Raw genomic sequence first — 19,315 nt, forward strand, 5'->3', positions numbered from 1 at the left:
CGCTGGGATCTCGCAGGTGTGGATGTCATCTGGATGTTGTCCTATGTCCTCTGGTCTCTATTTTAGGAAGAGTTGTCTTTGTTATATTTTCATAGATATATGTGGTTTTGGGAGGAGATTTCTGCTGCTCTACTCACGCCGCCATCCTGGTCTGCCCCCCCCCACTTTTTTCCTTTTTTTAGGACGTTTAAACATCGTTCCCCCACCCTTACTCCCACCCCCAAGAAGGCAGGGGGCCCTTGGAGTATTCTAGCTTGTGTAAAGATTTTACATTTTTTATAACATTGCCAGGTACATAAGGGCAAGAAACTATTATCTTGTTCATTTTTCTGCTTTCCAGTGTGTCTGGCACATAAGTGCCTTTTAAGAGTTTGTTTACCCTAGTTTAGCACCACCAAGTGGCAAGTTTTTGAATGCCCTTGATAGTTTTTGCTCCCTATGGGCACTTAATCCCTAGTGAAAATAGCATGTGATTTAAAAAATTGTTTTGAAGTAGGATCAGTTCCTTTTTTTCTTAATTTTTTTCTCTTTCCTTTTTTTTCTTTTTATATTTATGTAAATATTTCTACTTACTTTTATGTAGGGTTGCGAAGGGGAGGATAAGTAGGCTGGGAAACGGCAAAGCTTTCCTTGTCCTGAGCAGAGAGATGATGGGGGAGGATGCCAGAAGAATACCAGATTGTGGGGTCTCGTGAGGAAGGGCACCCATGATGGGACTTGTGAAGGCCTGGAGGTTGATCGGAGGATGACACTTATTACCAGGTGTGTTTGTATGACATTCCAGGGGTTTTTACTCCCCAGGTGCTTTCATCTGAGGGAGACCAAGAATATGTGTTGTTTTTATCTAAGCTGTGACCTCCCTCTTCACTGAACATGTGTTTTGAAAAATTCTAAAAAAAAGTCACAAATTTAGTTTAAAACAATAGACTTCCCATGTTAGTTATTTTTTTATATAGCTTTATTGAAGTACAACTGACAAGTAGTTGCACAGAGTGTGTAATTTGATAACTTTTGATATACACTATTAACCTATCAACACAATCAAGATAGTCTTTCCTATCACTCAGAGTTTCGTCTTGACTCATTGTTATCTGTCATTACCTTCACCTGTCGACAGGCAACCCCTGAGCTGCTTTTGTTACTATAGATGCGTTTTAATTTTCTAGAATTTTTTTATAAATGGTGTTATATAGTATTTATTTTTGGACTTTCTTCATTCAGCATAGTTATTTTGAGATTCATATTGCATGTGTCATTAGTTTATTCCTTTTTATTGCAAAATAGTATCCCATTGTATGGGTATGCCATTGTTGGTTTACATGACATTAGATATTTGACATTAGATATTTGGTTAGACATTAGATTACATGACATTAGATATTTGGTTTACATGACAGTAGATATTTGAGTTTTTTCCACTTTGGGTTATTACAAATAAAGCATTTTGAACATTGGTATATAAGTGTGGATAAAGTGAAGGTTCCTATGGCCAGGATTCTCACCTGGGCCTGGTCAGCTAGCTCATACACACGTGTGGACGATACGTTGCTACCGACTATGTAAAGGAGCTCTGCCCAGTGCTCTGGGTGACATGATGGCACGGCTGCAGGGCTGCAAGGCTGCAGAAGAGCAGAGACTGGAGTGGTGGCAGTGCCGAGGACAGAGATTGAGATGGCTTCAGGGGCAAAGAGGTCTAGTGGCAGAGACCAGTTTGCTGCATGCAGACTTGCTGTGAGTGGACGGGATTCTAGTGATTGACCTGCCAGTGGGTTTCAGTGCCAGGCAAGTTCGCTATGGATTCAATGTGACCAAAGAAATTGACAGCAAAATGTTCGTTGGGTGTGAAAGGGTTTATTATATGGTTTGTTCTCCCAGCGGGAGGTCGAGCACTAGCGTCTTTGCCTCCACCCAGAGCATTAGGCCAAGCTCTCTATATAGGGCAATACTAGCTTATTGCCTAAAGGTGTGGAAGCAGTAGCCTAGCAACAGGCCAGTTACATCATCAGGTGGTTTAAGTTCAGTGAGGATCCTGGCCGTAGGAACCCCAGCTTCCCCACACTCCACCCCTCCAGGATTCTTGCCTTACAATCTGCATGCTCTCAATCTTCTGCAGTGGTCCCTGTGCAAGAAACCTGGAGCACTGTAACCAGATTCCACAATAGCAACAGAGGATAACAGCAACTTAGAGATAATAACAAAAATTAAGATACAACAAGATTTTGATACAGGTAACAAAAATTATTATAATCCTTAAGCCAGAGGAGGGTCCTAATAACAAAAAATTATAATAATCCTCAAGCCAGAGTAAGTTCCTGATCCACAAAGACTTTAGGGGTGATAAGACACATGTTTTAATGCCACCAACATAGGCAAATCTTGTCCATCAGGTAGGATGCATGCAAGAGAGTGGTTCTATGTAGCAGAAAGGGGATCCCTTCCAGGTCTAGTATACCGTACTTTTACTCCTTTCCCCGTGGGGATTACTCTATGTATAGTGCTACTGGAGGTGCACGCACTGGCCATAATGATAAAACAAAACTCAGTAAGATGCTCTTACCTTCTGGCCGTTCAGGATATACTACTGTGACCTTTGGCAGCCACTCAGCTGTTATTCCAGGAATACACAGGAGGCCAGCTTCGAGGCCTTATCCCAAAGGTGCCAGAAGAGTCAGTCATTGTTGGTCCATGTGTTGAATGGTCCAAGGCCACGTCCACTCAATGGAGTCTCGGGGGTTCAGTGCAGTTGGTGCTGGCAGCAAGATATTATGCTGGTGGCTGAAACTCGGCTTCAGTGATTCTTCCTTGGTTTGTACTTGCAGTTGTATAGGGGAGACAGCCATATGTGTTAACATGTCTATGGGGCTCAGGGCTCCCTTTCGGGGTCTCTCGTTCAAATGCCATAGCATGGTCCATGAGCAGACTGACCATCCCTGCAGACTATTGGTATCTGACTTTAGTCCGGATTTTAACAAGCCATTGTGCCTCTCTGTCATGCCTACTGCGGTAGGACTGTATGGCACATGAAACTTCCATTTGATTCCCAGCTGTTGCACCCATTCTTGCAGTATATGTCCAGTAAAATGGGTGCCCTGATCACTCTCAATTACCTGTGGTTGACCATAGGCAGCAAAGAGACACTCCAGACCTCTTTTGGTTGTCTGTTGGTCTGCACAATGGGTAGGAAAAGCAACCAGAAGCCCAGTAGCTGTGTCCACACACGTCCTAGCATATCAGTATCTGTCTGACACAGGTAGAGGTCGAATATAGTCTATCTGCCACCACAAGGGATATAGACGCCTTAGCTATTGTCCCATGTTGCCGTGGAACTCAGCATAAGTCCCTTTTGGAGCACATGACACACTCCTGCCAGACTCTCCTAACTTCTTCAAAGGTCAAAGGCCAGCCCCACTGATGGACTACAGCCCACATTGTCTTTTGCCCTGCATGCAACAGATGCTGAGGTAACCATTGGACTACATAAGAGGCAGGCTTTCCTTCTAACCAACGTATGTGGGCCAATTTATCTGCTTCATCATTTCCTGGGGATGCCAGTGGCAAATGACCTGTCACATGGTATAGTTTAATTATTTTAATCTGACCACAGGCCCATAAGTTTTGCCACAGTTCTTGCCCCCAAAGGGTTCGGTGACCAACCAGCCAGTTGGCATGATACCAGGTTGGTAGCCACAGGGTCAAGCCCTGATAGACAGCCCAGCTGTCAGTATAGAGAACTATAAGGGAGGGCTCCTGGCTGATCACAAACCACACAGCCCAGAACTCTGCCCATTGGCTGCTCTTCTCCTTACCATCTTCCATCCATATTGTCTCAGTCTTAGGATGGAAAGCTATGGTTCTCCATTTTGGGGGGCTGCCCATGGCTGGAGCCATCTGTGTACCATGCATCTTTGGATATAGGGGCTCTTCCCACCCGATAGGAACTCTCTGCTGCTAATGGTTCAAAAGCAAGTTCTTCCTGCTTTTCACTAGTATATGTCACCAGGCCCAATAAGTGCTGGAGTTCTTCATTCAAGGGGCTACTAGAGAGGGCACTACACTGCTGTAGGTAAGCCCCCAACTTGGCCCAGTGTAGGCGTTTCTGCCACACCACTCCTTGGCTTTTGTGTCCAGGCTCGTACCCACCCCAAGATGGGATAGGTGGTTATTACCTTTATCGGGACCATTCCAGTGATGGGTTCTGTAGCCAGCAAGGCATGGTACATGACAGCCAGTCATTTTTCTATCAAAGTGTTGCATATCTCTGCCCCTTTCCAGAGTTGTGACCAGAATCCAGTAGGTTGGTGAGTTCGTTCAAGCTGCTGCCAGAGACCCCAGCCATAACTGTCTTCAGTGACATGAACATCCAGCTCACAGGGCCTTGAGGGGTCTATCACACTCAAGGCCGGCATGGACTTGACTGCCTGTTTTGCTGGTAGTAAAGGCAGATGCACATGTCTCACCCTAGTCCTACCTGACACCCTTTTGTACCAACCGGTATAAGGGCTTCAGAATTTGTGCCAAGTGTGGGATAAACACTCTCCAGTTGCCTAGAAGACCCAGAAACTCCTGTAGCAATGTTACAGTTGGGGTAGGAAAGGCCTGGACTTTATCTATGACTACTTCTGGTATAACTTTGGTCTTACGTGACCCAACTACCCCCAAGAATGTGACAGACAAACCAGGTTCCTGAACCTTGGTGCTGTTCACAGCCCATCCTTTCTCCTGTAAATGTTGCAGCAGTCCAGGTGCTGCATCTTCTAGATCTGAAAGAGAATTGGATGTGAGCATGACATCAACAATATAATGGCACAGCCGCACTGTTGGCAGTTTCTCCCATGTAGCCAAGTCCTGGGCTACAAGTCCATTACAGATGGTGGGGCTGTGGAGGTATCCCTGTGGGAGGACAGTGAAAGTCCATTGCTGTCATTCCCATGTGAAGGCAAACTGTTCCTGACTTTCCTGCTCAATGTCAATGGAAAAGAAGGCATTAGCAAGATCTACCACATAATGGTATGTTCCTAGTTCATGGCTGAGGGTATCCGTCAGGCCTGCAATAGAGGGGACAGCAGCCTGCATAGGGGGTGTGACTTTATTCAGTTCTCTGTAATCCAGTCATACGCCAGGAGCCAACTGACTTTTTTACTGGCCACACTGGGGAATTGAAAGGACTATGGGTGGGCTTTATAATAACCACCTTTTCCAGCTCCTGGAGAGTTTCTCCAATCTCTTTATGCCCTCCAGGCAGTTTGTATTGTTTGGTATTTTTCACCTGCTGAGGCACAGGCAAAGCTATGAGCGGGTGCCTAGCATGTGCCCTCAGGACTTCCTCACCACACGTACTCTTAGTTTGAACTCACCTGCAATGGTCTACAACCATAGATGCTGCAGGATATCAATCACCAAAATTTACTCAGGGATAGGAGATATATACACAGTATACTCTTTTGGGGGTAGATGCCCTATTCCCAAAGGGATTTGGGCTTTTTTCACTCTGATAGCCTTAGCCCTGTATCCATCTATGTTCGTGGGGGTCCTGGTGAACCACTCAGGGTTACTATGAATCAGTGAATATTCAGCCCCTGTGTCCACCAGAGCCAGGACACGTTGTATGTTCACTGGGGACAAATGGATAGCTGTTTCAACATGTGGCCTCCGGTCCCCCATTGGTCTCTCAGGGCAGATACCTTGACCTTCCCCTCAGTCAAACTGTGTTCCCCAGTCACCTTCCTGTGTGTGCTCAAGTGAGGTTGGCTCACTCTCCAGCAGGAAGTCTTGCAAACACACAGGCCAGACTTGTGGCTCTGTCTCTGACCTCTGCCTCGTTGGTCTTAATGGCTGGAACTGCTGCTCTGGTTTCAGCTGTTGCCATAGCTCTAGTAAGATCCTTTTTGACTTCCCATCTAATTTCCTTCCATCTGCTCCTGCCTGTATTAAATCAGCCCACATCTGGGTCCTCGTAACCTTCATGGGGCTCTTTAAATTCTTCTTGTGAGTAGCAAATCTTATTTCTTTCCGGATTCTCATTGCTTCAGCCACTCCTAAGTCTGCCACTGAATGTGTCTCCTTGCTTATGGGATGCCCTAAGTGAGGGGAAAGAATGGCCACTAGACACCCAGACAGGGATGTGGGAGCCATTAGAAGCACAGTATTTCTCATTGCAGTAGTGAAAATCTCTTCATCTGGGCCATAATTCTCTGGACTATACATGGCATTTCTTATGCCTAGCTCTCTGAACACCTGTTGGAACTCAGTATAAGTCTACCGTCTAACAGAAGAGGATGGTTGATTACTCTGACTGGGCTGCACAGCATGAAGTGCAGCCATAAGCCCATATAGGAGGGACTGATTCCCTTGGGTCTGATGTGCATTATTTAATTGCTGCCTCAAGGTGGGCTGCACTGTCAGGGTAGCCAGCTTTCCCATCTCTGATCCTGACTGAACAATTCCATCCACTCCTAAGCCCTACAGAGGCAGAAGCCAAGCTGATATTGATTGAGGGCTTCTGCCTAAACTGGGAGCTCAAATCCATCAGCTCAGCCTGAGTATAGGGGTGGACCATAGAGTTCTCCACGACCTGGGGAGGGGGCTGCTCCTCTCCTTGGGGAACTTTTGGCTTCTGGGTCTTTATTTTCTTTACAAGCACTGGGTGTGCTTTCGATACAGAAGGGTCCAGTGCCTCCAGCACCATCCCTTCATCCTTCCCCATATCCTCCATTTCCGGGGCTGATGGCACCTTTCTCTCCCCTCCCCGAGTGCCTCCTCTGCTGCAACCTTTACCTTTTCTACCGTGCCTCGCAGCAATGCTAGCTCAGTCTTTAGCAGCTCTCTTATGTTCACCTCAATTCTTTGCAGCTTGTGTTCTCATGCCACCTCTGCCTGTGCTTCCCTCAGGAGTTTGTCTCTTTCCTTGATGGCCTTTTCCTCCTTCAGAGCATCTGGTTGTGCTGCCATCTCGTTCTGTAAGGAATCTTTTACCTCTTCAGTGGCACCTTGCTGCCAGCATTCTCATGCTGACTCCTCTCACATCAATGCCATTTCCTTCTTCAGAGAATCCACAGAAGTTTGCAACTCGTGTTATCGTGCCACCATTTCTTGGGTCTTTTTCAGGAGTATGTCCTTCTCTTCTGTAGACTTTTTTAATACTGTGAGAAGCAGCCAACTTACAGTCCCCGCTGTCTCACGGGCACTCTGTCTCTTAAAAGACCTACTTACTATGCAAAGGGCTATCCCTACTGCCTCAGGTTATCACCTTCACTTGCCTCCAGTCCTGGGGTGGGGCCCAGTCCTCTGGGAGGCAAGCCACCTCAGACCACATACCCACTGGGGGACAATCCACTGTCTCCCCATTCACAGGGGCAGCCCACTGAAGCACCCCTCCCATAAGGGCAGCCTGTCTTTCTCCTTGGTCAAAATGAACCATGCCGACTTCACCAATTGTCTTGCCAATATATTTCAGCCCCCAGCAAGTTCACTATGGATTCAATGGGACTGAGGAATGACAATGAAACGTTCCTGGGGTGAAAGAGTTTATACCCAACTTTATTCCCATGATGGTAGGTATGGGGAAGTTGGGGTTCCTATGGCCCGGATCTTCACTGAACTTAAACCACCTGATGATGTAACTGGCCTGTTGCAAGGCTACTGCTTCCACACCTTTAGTCATAAGCTATTATTGCACTATATAGAGAGCTCGGCCCAGTGCTCTTGTCAGAGGCAGAGACTCTAGTGCTCGACCTGCTGCCGGGAGAACAAGCCGGGTAATAAACCCTTTCACCCCAAAGAACATTTTGCGGTCAATTTCTTTGGACACATTGAATCCATAGCAAACTTGCCCGGAGCTGAAACCCATTGGCAAGACACTGCCAAACTGTTGATTTACCATTTTGCATTCCCACTGGTGGTATGTTAAAATTCAATTGCTCCATGTCTTCAACATTTGGCATGGTTATCTTTTTTTTTTCTTCATTTTCTACATTTTATTCAAAGATATGTGAATCACGATTTCTAAGGCTTTTAAAAACATGAATAAAATGTATATTAAAATTCTATTTTGTTTTAGATTTCATAAAACAAATTTATATCTTCAAAGTTCAAAAAAGTGATTTTCTTTTAGAGCAGAAAATAACTTTAACTCGTTTAAGTCAATTAAGAACATTAATCCATGCCTTAACTCTCAATTCTTTAGATCTATGGTGTTTATTCCTTTAAGAATTTGATGAAGCTTCACTCAGTTTAACATCTCTGAAAATAAGGACCTCAGTTTCGTCTTTGTGGGAAATTACTTAGAAATTGCCTTAAGAGTCTCATCACAACTGCTAGTTTATTCTTCCCTGCTATTTATAGCTACATACTTTTTTTCCTTTTAATTTTTTAAATTCATTTTATTATCATTAATCTACAATTACATGAAGAACATTATGGTTACTAGACTCCCCCCTTCACCAAGTCCCCCTGCACAAACCCCATTACAGTCACTGTCCATCAGCGTAGTAAGATGCTGTAGAGTCACTACTTTTCTTCTCTGTTGCACAGCCCCCCTTATGCCCCCCCCCATTATACATGCTAATCGTAATGCTCCCTTTCTTTTTCCCTGCCCTTATCCCTCCCTTCCCACCCCTCCTGCCCAGTCCCTTTCCCTTTGGTAACCGTTAGTCCATTCTTGGGTTCTGTGATTCTGCTGCTGTTTTGTTCCTTCAGTTTTTCTTTGTTCTTATACTCCTCATATGAGTGAAATAATTTGGTACTTGTCTTTCTCCACCTGGCTTATTTCACTGAGCATAATACCCTCTAGCTCCATCCATGTTGTTGCAAATGGTAGGATTTGTTTTCTTCTTATGACTGAATAATATTCCATTGTGTATATGTACCACATCTACTTTATCCCTTCATCTACTGATGGACACTTAGGTTGCTTCCATTTCTTGGCTATTGTAAATAGTGCTGCTATAAACATAGGGGTGCATCTGTCTTTTTCAAACTGGGCTGCTGCATTCTTAGGGTAAATTCCTAAGTGGAATTCCTGGGTCAAATGGTATTTCTATTTTGAGCTTTTTGAGGAACCTCCATATTGCTTTCCACAATAGTTGAACTAATTTGCATTCCCACCAGCAGTGTAGGAGAGTTTCCCTTTCTCTGCAACCTCGCCGACATTTGTTGTTGTTTGTCTTTTGGATGGTGGCGATCCTTACTGGTGTGAGGTGATATCTCATTGTGGTTTTAATTTGCATTTCTCTGATGACAAGTGATGTGTAGCATCTTTTCATGTGCCTGTTGGCCATCTGAATTTCTTCTTTGGAAAACTAGGTCCTCTGCCCATGTTTTAATTGGATTATTTCCTTTTTGTTTGTTGAGGTGTGTGAGCTCTTTATATGTTTTGCATGTCAACCCTTTATCGGATCTGTCATATATGAATATATTCTCCTGTACTGTAGGGTACCTTTTTGTTCTATTGATGATGTCCTTTGCTGTACAGAAGCTTTTCAGCTTGATATAGTCCCATTTGTTCATTTTTCCTTTTGTTTCCCTTGCCTGGGGAGATATATTCATGAAGAAGTCGCTCATGTTTATGTCCAAGAGATTTTTGGCTATGTTTTTTTCTAAGAGTTTTATGGTTTCATGACTTACATTCAGGTCTTTGATCTATTTCGAATTTGCTTTTGAGTATGGGGTTAGACAGTGATCCAGTTTCATTCTCTTACATGTAGCTGTCCAGTTTTGCCAGCACCATCTGTTGAAGAGACTGTCATTTCCCCATTGTATGTCCATGGCTCCTTTATCATATATTAATTGACCATTAATGTTTGCAAATTTGTCATTTCAGGTGTATGTTTATTTTGGAACTCTTTATTCTATAGTATCAATCTGTTTCTCTTTACGTGAATACTATACTTTCTTGTTTTCTATAGATTTATACTGAGCCTTAGTCAGGCATGTTAGTGCTCTACCATTCTCAAGGTTGATTTGGTTGTTCTAGGTTATTTGACTTTTCGTGCAGATTTTGGAATCAGCTTGCTAATATCTGCAAAACATGAGGAAGTTTCTTTCTATTGCTCATTAGCTGAGTATCCGCTAATTTTTGTTAGGTGGATGCTTTTTCTGAATGTTTTGAGATGATCATATGGTTTTTTAAAAAAATTTTCACTATGGTGAATTACAGGGATTGATTTTTGAATATCGAACCAACCCCAAGTGGGGTAAACCCGACTTGGTCATGAAGTATTTTCCTTTTCACATATCATTGGATTCAGTTTGCTAAACTTTTGCTTAAAATTTTTGCACCAAAGTTTATGAAATATATTGGTTTTTAGTTTTTTTTTAAATTTAAGAATCCTGTATTTATTTTCCATTTTGAGAAATAATTGACATCATGTTTGTCATATAGGTAGAGTAGAAAGAAAAGGAAAAAAAACTTGTGAGAACTCTTAGGATCTACTGTAAGTTTTAATCCACTTAACCGACCATTTTCACAAGTTGCTGATGTGAAAAAAAGTGCTTTTATTTTAAAATTGAAAATCATTAAAAAATTTTTTTTATTGAAATGTAGTTGATACACAGTGTTACATTGTTTTCAGATATGCATCATAGTGTTTGGCTGTTATATACATTACGAGATGCTCACCATGGTAAGTGCAGGTATCATCTGTTGCCATACAAAGATATTACATTATTATTGGCTGTATTCCCTATGCTGTACATCCATCTCTATGACTAATTTATTTTATAATTTGAAGTTTATACCTCTTTATCCCATTCACCTATTTCACCCATCCACCCCAACTCCCTCATGATAACTGGCAGTGTGCTTTCTGTGTTTATGAGTCTATTTATATTTTTTGTTCATTTTTGTTTTTCAGATTCCACATATTTGTCTTTCTCTGATTTACTTCACTTAGCCTAATGCCTTCTAGGTCCAACCATGTTGTCATAAATGGCAAGATTTCATTCTTTTGAATGGCTGAATAATATTCCATTGTTTATATGTATCACATCTTCTTGATCCATTCATCTGTTGATGGACACTTAAGGTTGCTTCCATATTTTGGCTATTATAAATAAAGCTGCAGTAAACAGGGGTGCATATGTTTTTTTGAATTAGTGATTTTGTTTTCTTTGGGTAAATTCCCAGAAGTGGAATTGTAGATTGTATGGTATTTCTGTTTTTAGTTTTTTGAGAAATCTCCATATTGCTTTCTGCAGTGGCTGCATGAATTTACAATCCTACTAACAGTGTGTGAGGGTTCCCTTTTCTCTATAACCTCACCAAACCTGTTACTTCTTGTTTTATTGTTTATTTTCTTGTAATGTTTTTGTCTGATTTTGGTGTCAGGGTTATGCTGGTCTCATAGAATGAGTTAGGAAGTACTCCTCTTCAATTTTCTGGATACATTTGTGTAAGATCGCTTTTATTTCTTTTCTAAATATTGAAGAAAACTCACCAACAAAACCATCTGGGCCTGGAGTTCTCTTTGTGGGAAGGTTTTTAACTACAAATTCAGATTCTTTGATTGATACTGGCTACTTAAGTCACCTTTTCATCGTAAGTGAGTTTTTAGTAGCTGTATCTCTTCAAGACTATCTGATTTGTCTAAGTCCTCAAATATTTTACCTTTTTTATATGTGTAAGACCTTGTACTGATGTTCATGCTCTTAATTTTCAGTACTGGTAATTTGTATCTCTTGTATTTTCCCCATCTGTCTTGCTTGAGGTTTACCAGTTTTATTCTTAAAGAACTAGCTCTTGGTTTTTTTGATTTTCCCCTCCCCCCATATTTCTTTCTATTTTCTTGATTCCTGTTCTGCTTAATTCTGCTTAATCTTTATTTCATTCTGCTTAATTTGCATTTCTTTTTCTAGTTTTACAAGGTAGAAGCTGAATTTTGTTGATGCTTTTTTTGTTTTTTGAGCATGTAGCACTATGTATTAGCCACTAAGCACTGCTTTAATGGTAATGTGTAAGTTTTGATATAATGTGTTTGCATTTCCATTTAGTGTAGATACTTTCTAATTTCCCTTTTGATTTCTTCTTTGACCGTTTATAATTAAATTTCGTTGTGGTCACAAAACGTACTTGAGTTCACTTGAATTTACTTGTTTTATGGTTTAAAGTATGTTCTGTCTTGCTAAATATTTGTGTGCACTTGCAAAGAATATGTAGTCTTCCACTTCTTGGGTAGAATATTCTATAAGTGCCAATTAGGTCATTTTGGTTGGAAGTGTTATTCCAGTCTTAATATATTGTTACTGATTTTGTCTGTTGTTTTATCAGTTAAGTTATTGAGACTGGAGTATTGAAATCCACTATAATTGTGGATTTATCTATTTCTTTTTGCAGTTCTATCAGTTTGTGCTTCTTTGTGAAAGTCTTATTGGGTACATACACATTTAGAATTATTAGGTCATTTTGATGCATTGACCACTTTATCATATGAAGTAGTTTTTGTGCCTGGTAATATTTTTTTTGCTGAAATTTGCTTTAGTCTCATACTAATATAGCCTTTGTAGCTTTCTTTTGGTTAGTGTTAGCATACTATATTTCTTTACCTTCTAATTTTTAACCTATTTTTGTCTCTGTACTTAAAATGCTTTTTTTATAGGTAGCATAGAGTTTGGTCCTACTTTTTAAAATCCAATCTGGCAGTTTCTTCTTGGAGTCTTTAGATATGTAAATTACTTAATTTCCTGTGATTACTGATGTGGTTACATTAAAATCTGTCATTTTGCTATTTATTATTGCTTTCTATTTGTCCCATCTCTTGTGCTATTTTCTTTTTTTGCCTTCTTTGTGATTAAGTAGTTTTCATCATTCTGTTTATTTCCTTTGTAATTTATTAGCTATAACTTATTTTAGTGATTGCTTTAGGATTTATAGTACACATCTTTAACTTGCTACATTTATGTTCAAGAATTACTGTACTATTTTACATAAAGTATAACAACTTAGAACAATATACTTCCATTTCTTGTCTCTGGCTTTTGTGCTATTTTTGTCATTTTACTTTTGCATATGTTACAAACCTATAAAACAGATATACACATAGATTTATGTATGCTTTAAACAAGAGATTGGATTAATAAGAAATAAAAATATACATATCCAAATAGTTACCATTTGGGGTGGTTTTCATTACTGTGTGTGGATCCAGATTTCCTTCTAATGTAATTTATTTTGCCTGATAAACTTTCTTTAACATGTTTTGTAGTGATGGTCCAATGGAAAAGAACTTTTTTTAGCTTTTATATGTCTGAAAAATGTATGTACTTTCTTTGAAGATATTTTCTCTGGATTTAGAATTATAAGCTAACAAGCAGTGTTCTTTCAGTATTTTAAAGATGTTGCTCTGAGGAGATAGGAAGAAACTTTGCAAGGTGATGGATGTGTTTGTAGCTTGATAGTGATGGTTTCAATGGTATATACTTATCCCTAGACTTAAGTTCTGTACGTTAATATGATAGCTTCTAACACATCAATCAGACCTCAGTAAATTGGCTAAAAAAAAAGGTGTTGTTCTATTGTCTTCTAGTCTTCATTGTTTCTAAAAAGAAACATGCTGTAATCATTATGTGTAATGTTTTTATCTTTTTAAGATTTTCTCTGTGACATTTTGCATAATTTGATTATGATGTGCTTTTATATAGCTTTCTTTGTGATTCTTCCACCTTGAGTTCATTGGGCTGTTTAGATATGTGGGTTTATAGTTTTCATCAAATTTGGAAAAATTTCTGCAATTACTTTTTTCAAAAAGATTTTTTTAATTCTCCCCTCCATCATCCCCTTGAGGTACTTCAATTGTACATATACTAGACCACTTGAATTTTTCCTGATGCTCATTGATGCTCAGTTTACTTTTTTCTCAGTCTTTCTTCCCCACTGTATTTTATATAGTTTCTGTTGCTGTAACTTCAAGTTCATTATTCTTCTGCAATGTCTAATCTGCCACTATCCCATTGTATTTTTCATCATAAACGTTGTAGCTTTCATCTCTAGAAATTCAGTTGAGTCTTTGAGATATCTTTTATGTCTTAAGGAATTCTAACTTTTCTCTAGTGTCTTGAACATATAGAATTCAGTTCTAACAATGCTTTAATATCCTTCTCTACTAATTCTATTGCTTGTGTTATTTTGGGTCAAATATAATTTATTTTTTTCCTCCTCACAGTGGGCCATATCTTCTTGAATGTTAGTATGCCTGCAGTTTTGTTTGTTTAACCAGATGTCAGATACTGTGAATTTTATCTTTTTGGGTGCTAGATGTTTTTGTATTTCTAGAAAATGGTTTTGTTTTTATCCTACAATGCTTATAAATTATGAAGAAACAATTTAATATTTTGGGATTTTGTTCTTACACTTTACTTGTTGGTATCAGCCAGCATTTGATGTGGGGCTAATTTTCCCCACTACTGAGGCAAGGCCTGTATGTTGTTTTTCTAATGATTTCAGATGGCTTTTCCCCCTTTTCCTGGGCAATTTACTGATACACATGCACTGGTTAGTACTTTGCTGGATACCCTCAGTGCTCTTGAATTCTTTTTCTGTGTATTTCTCTCTTTTCTGCTATTGTGTCCTGTGAACTCTGTCTTGGCCTCCTCCAGTTCACAGTTCAGTGAACACCTGGGTTTTTCTTCCATTGCCACAGCTGGAACCATCGTAAGCTAGGGCAGTTCTATGACTCCTCTTTGGATTCCTTTTGTTTGGCAGTCACTGTCCTTCAATACCTGAGTAAAACCATTGTTTCATAGATTTGGCCTTCTTTTTCCCTCTTGGTGGAAGGGTAAATCCAGTCTCTGTCAGTTTGTCTTAGCGGAAAGTGTAAGTCATTATAGGGTTTTTCCCCTCTCTGCTTTTGGTGGGATTAGTACCTGTCTTTTTTTCTCAAGTCCTGGCTGAGTGTTTGTGTTCCAAATATGTTTCCTGTTATAAGCTCTGAAATGGTATTTTTCTTCCAGAGTTTTTAATAACCAGTTCTTTTTTGTTGGTCTGTACTCTCTTCTGTTCAGTACTTTGAGAGGTGACATTATCAGCCAAACATACAAGAATTTTATCATGTCAATATATGTTTGGGTAGGTGATGGTCATCATAAAATTTATAGAGTGGCTTTATACCAGTTTATAATTTATATGAAAGTTTTTTCCCCACTTCATTGGTAGTCTATGTATATATTTAACACCACAACAGTATTCCTCCTACCCCTCCCCACCCCCAGTTTTTTTAAGGTACTTTTAGTGATATATGATGCTATTCCATTGATTTTTCTGCTTGATCTTTTTTCCCTTTTTCCCACAGTATGTCCTTCCATTATTGAATTCACATTATGGTTTCCTCTGATAACATCCTTCCATTACTCTTGATTTGGTTTAATTTCTGTTTAAAACTTCATACTTTGTGCTTATCATCAGTAGTTTTTTAGTATTTTAGCTGTAAAACAAAATTTATAGACAGGAAAGTAACACTTAAATAATTTGATGAGACATAAGGTGAAAGAAACATCTTTGTAACCAGCACTCTGGTCAAGAAATAGAACTTTGCAGCCATAAGGCCTTCCATGTACCCTCTTCCCCTCAGTAACTACTACTATTTTATAGTATTAACTTTCTTATGTTTCTTTATTATTACTAGTGTTTTAAAAACACTGCTATTGTGTCTTTTTTCTTTTTTTTTAGGTCCTTTTCTGTCCTCTACTTAGTATTACTGGGCATTTCCAGTTTTGTTTTTCTCAATCATTTGCACCTTTGTCTTTAATGGTATTTGGTATCTGTTTTTCATTGGTACTTTTTTCATTCTCTTCTCATTTCAATTTAGATTTTTCACCAGAAAAATTACTTACTGATTTTGAAAGATTGGACCGTACAGGAGTTGTGGTCCAAAAAAAAAAAACAGAACAAAACCACTCAAATCTTGATTTTGACAAAACCTCTGTATCCTGTTGTGTACAGTTTTTATACTCAGCTTTCTGTGCCAAATGAACTGGAAGATAAAATGGGTTGTATCCCCATTAGATGGGTATTCCAGGATATTTTTGCTCTATTAATTTGTTCCCTTTTAAAATGTTACAAGTTAGTGAGTTGTTAGGCTTGGAGAATCTGACATAAACTTTTAATAATATCTTGTATATATGTGCTGGGGTGATGATGAAGTTGTTTTAGTTTTACATTCAGTGTGTTTATCCATAAGGTGGAAGTATGGGAAGTCTTTACTGCCTATACATTGGCTATTTGGGATGCTTGGTGCTGATAACTTGAGTCCAGGTTTTCTGTGGAAAGAGTGCAGACTTTCGTCTCTGTCTTTTTCTTTTATTTTTCCTTTTACTGGCTTCCTGACATTGTTTTCATTGCCCTTCACCTCCTTGGAATATAACTTTTTCTTGTCTTTCTTTCTGACTTACCTTTTTTTCTATTATTTCTGTGAATTCTCATCTTCCCTTAAATCTTAGTGGAGACTGAGGCACTGTTGATACCTTTCTTTGCTTCCTGTAGCACAGAGGACCTACTCATGTTTACAGCACTGGTAATTTCTGGCTGTATCATTTTAGAATATTAGCTCATAGACCACTGGGGTAATTTTTGTCAATGTCCATTTATGCTGAGCTTTACTTGATTGCCTTTTTTAATTATGTATTCTTTGAACACTAAAACTTGATAGAGCAGACCTCTGAGTCTCAACTCCAGAGTAGTGCAAGAACCTTGATCAAGTCACTTAACTTCCCTGCATTGTTTTCAATTACAAAGTGGGAATGTTAGCACATATCTGATTGAGTTGTGTGGATCAAATGTGATAATATAGAAATGCTTTGTAAAGTAATGCATAATAAAAATATTACATGGCTGATAATAGTATTTGAATCTTTAATTTGCTTAGAGATCATGAATAAAACCAGAGTAAAGAAATTATAAGCCTGTTTCACTAAAATTGTAATCTTAGATGAAATTCCTGATATCATAATTGTACCCTGTAGCAAAATTATTTTTCACATCAAACAAGCTTGGAAGTAGCTTTCTACATATTAATTACTACTATTGATAAACCTGTGAAGCAGGATGTTGTATGACAGAGTAATACTCCTTAGGAATCAATTTACTAAAGTCTAGTGAAGAAGAATGTCATCTTTATGCATGTTGTATAAGATGGGTTTTTAAATTGGACTTCTGTTTTTGTGTTGTGAACTTTAAACAGCAAAGCAATTTTATTTAAGTAAAAGTTTATACGGCAGTAGCAGAGGAATTGCGGTTTGTGACAAGCAAGCAGTGGTAAACTGTAGGCAAGTCTGAAGAGACAAAGGGAAGGACAGCCTTCACTAGGTTTTAGTTGGAAATTGGGCAGGGTTGCTGTCAACAAGTTTATTAGCCAACAAGAGTTTGGGGTGTGGTGGTTTCTCATTGGCTGTGGGCAGTGTTTAGTGCATTGTTGCTGGGTGGGAGAGATTTTTCTTCCCTTTCTTAAAGACAGAAGATAAATTCCTTTGTAAAAAGTGCCCTCCTCTGTGGAAATAATCATCTTCATTCTTCCTGCTGGTTATGCAGGCTATGAATGGTACATGAGTGGGTGCTCCCCCTTCAGGGCTTCCTTACTCCATTTTAAAGGAGGTTTCCTTTATTTTCACAATATTTTGATACCCATAGAATCATACTTTATTTTACACGTGCACCCAAAACTAGGGTGATAAACAGACATATGCTGTACATAAAAAATAGGTAAAATTATCCCATTAAAAAGAAAAGGGAAGGACTGTAGTAGTAAAATGAATGATGCAAACTTGATGATGTAAACAGGATGAAGCTTGTATCGAATGTTTAGGAATTCAGATGGGAGAGAAACTTAAGGGTTTTTATTTAAAGGTTAAATTGTTAAGTAGCTGTTACATTGATTTATAGATTAAAGACATTTAAAATTGTTCTTCAAGCATAGTAAACATAGTATTATTCTTCATGTAAGTGTAGATTAAAAATTAAAAAAAAAAAAAGAAAGAAAGAAAGAAAAGGGGGATTACTCCTTGAAAGGATAAAACTATTGGTAAATCAAAGATCAACGCATGCTTTAAATATCCTTAATGTTGATCACTTAAAGGGTGTCAGATGATCAGCTATGGAGGTACTCTTTTCTGATAATATTCCTTTCTCTTAATAAAAAAAAAAAAAAAGCAGTTACTGTGTGCTGACCTCCAATGAGTTCTGCACAGTGGTATAGAGGGCATGTCAAAATGTGGGCAAAGGGTCTGTTTGTTTCTATGCAGAAGATCAAGGCCTAGCTTGGATACCCAGAAAATGAACTAAGATACGATATGAGGAGGAGCTTCCGGCATCAGCACTCTCTGGAGGACTTGTGCCGGGGGATGATCATCAAAAAGCCTCCACAGGGATCCGGACGATGCTGCGGTTGTGGCTGCATCCAGCCCACCGTCTCCTGGACTTGCCATAGGAATGAGGAGGGAGATGTCTAGGCTGGCATGTACATACAGTGAGACAACGAATTTGACCGGATCTGTACTTTTGGAACTCAACCAGGAGTTGGGAGGGGTGCAAGTTGTAGCACTCCAAAATCTTATGACTACAGACTATCTACGGTTAAAAGAACATATGGGATGTGAACAGATCCCAGAAATGGGCTGCTTTAATTTGTCTGATTTCTCTCAGACTGTTCAAGTACAGTTGGACAATATCCATCATATCATAGACAAATTTTCACAAATGCCTAGGGTGCCTAAATGGTTTTCTTGGCTTCACTGGAGATGGATGGTAATTATAGATTTGCTTTGTTTATGTCACCGTATTCCTATTATGTTAATATGTGTGTGCAAATTAGTTAATAGTTTAAAACCTATACGTACTTAAGGTACTCTACAAGAAGATATGTCAAAGAAATAATCAATCCTCCCATGTTTCCTTCCGTATGCTACATCTATAGCTTTTCTTCTTTCTTCCTAATTACAACCCTTAAATAGAATTCGTGCCTCATATCGAATTTACCGAGTATCATAATTCCTCCAGGTGGTAAAGATACCTCGAGACAAGTGCTGGGCATAGAAGCCACAGGGCATAAATCTGCAAAGAAGTAAAAAAGCTAACCTTTTCAAACAATATGGCTTCTCTCTCACTTACCAACATTACATTTCCCTGTATGGCCCCGGAAGATGACTGGTTAGCCAGAGACGGGTAAGATTCCTCAAGGGAGGAACAACCTAAGACAGGCACAGTCGCAGGGGGGCCATCAGGTGAGAATTTGGGGATCAACAGAGGTGAGGCTCAGAACCTCACCCCCCCTGCTTTGAGAGAAATCTGCATCCGTGGAGCTTTTGCTGCCCTTGTCTAGCCTGGATTAATACTTAG

General features: G+C 39.5%; 1 protein-coding gene across 1 annotated transcript in view; it reads left to right on the forward strand.

The window, feature by feature from the left end:
• Positions 1–19,315, forward strand: part of TBC1D15 (TBC1 domain family member 15) — a 124,481-nt gene that overhangs the window by 16,953 nt on the left and 88,213 nt on the right. Inside the window, 1 exon segment of the mRNA XM_073215602.1 lies at positions 10,569–10,619. Coding sequence (XP_073071703.1) covers positions 10,569–10,619 — 51 coding nt within the window.

The sequence above is a fragment of the Manis javanica genome, chromosome 10 (genome assembly GCF_040802235.1).
Source record: "Manis javanica isolate MJ-LG chromosome 10, MJ_LKY, whole genome shotgun sequence".
NCBI classification, from domain to species: domain Eukaryota; kingdom Metazoa; phylum Chordata; class Mammalia; order Pholidota; family Manidae; genus Manis; species Manis javanica.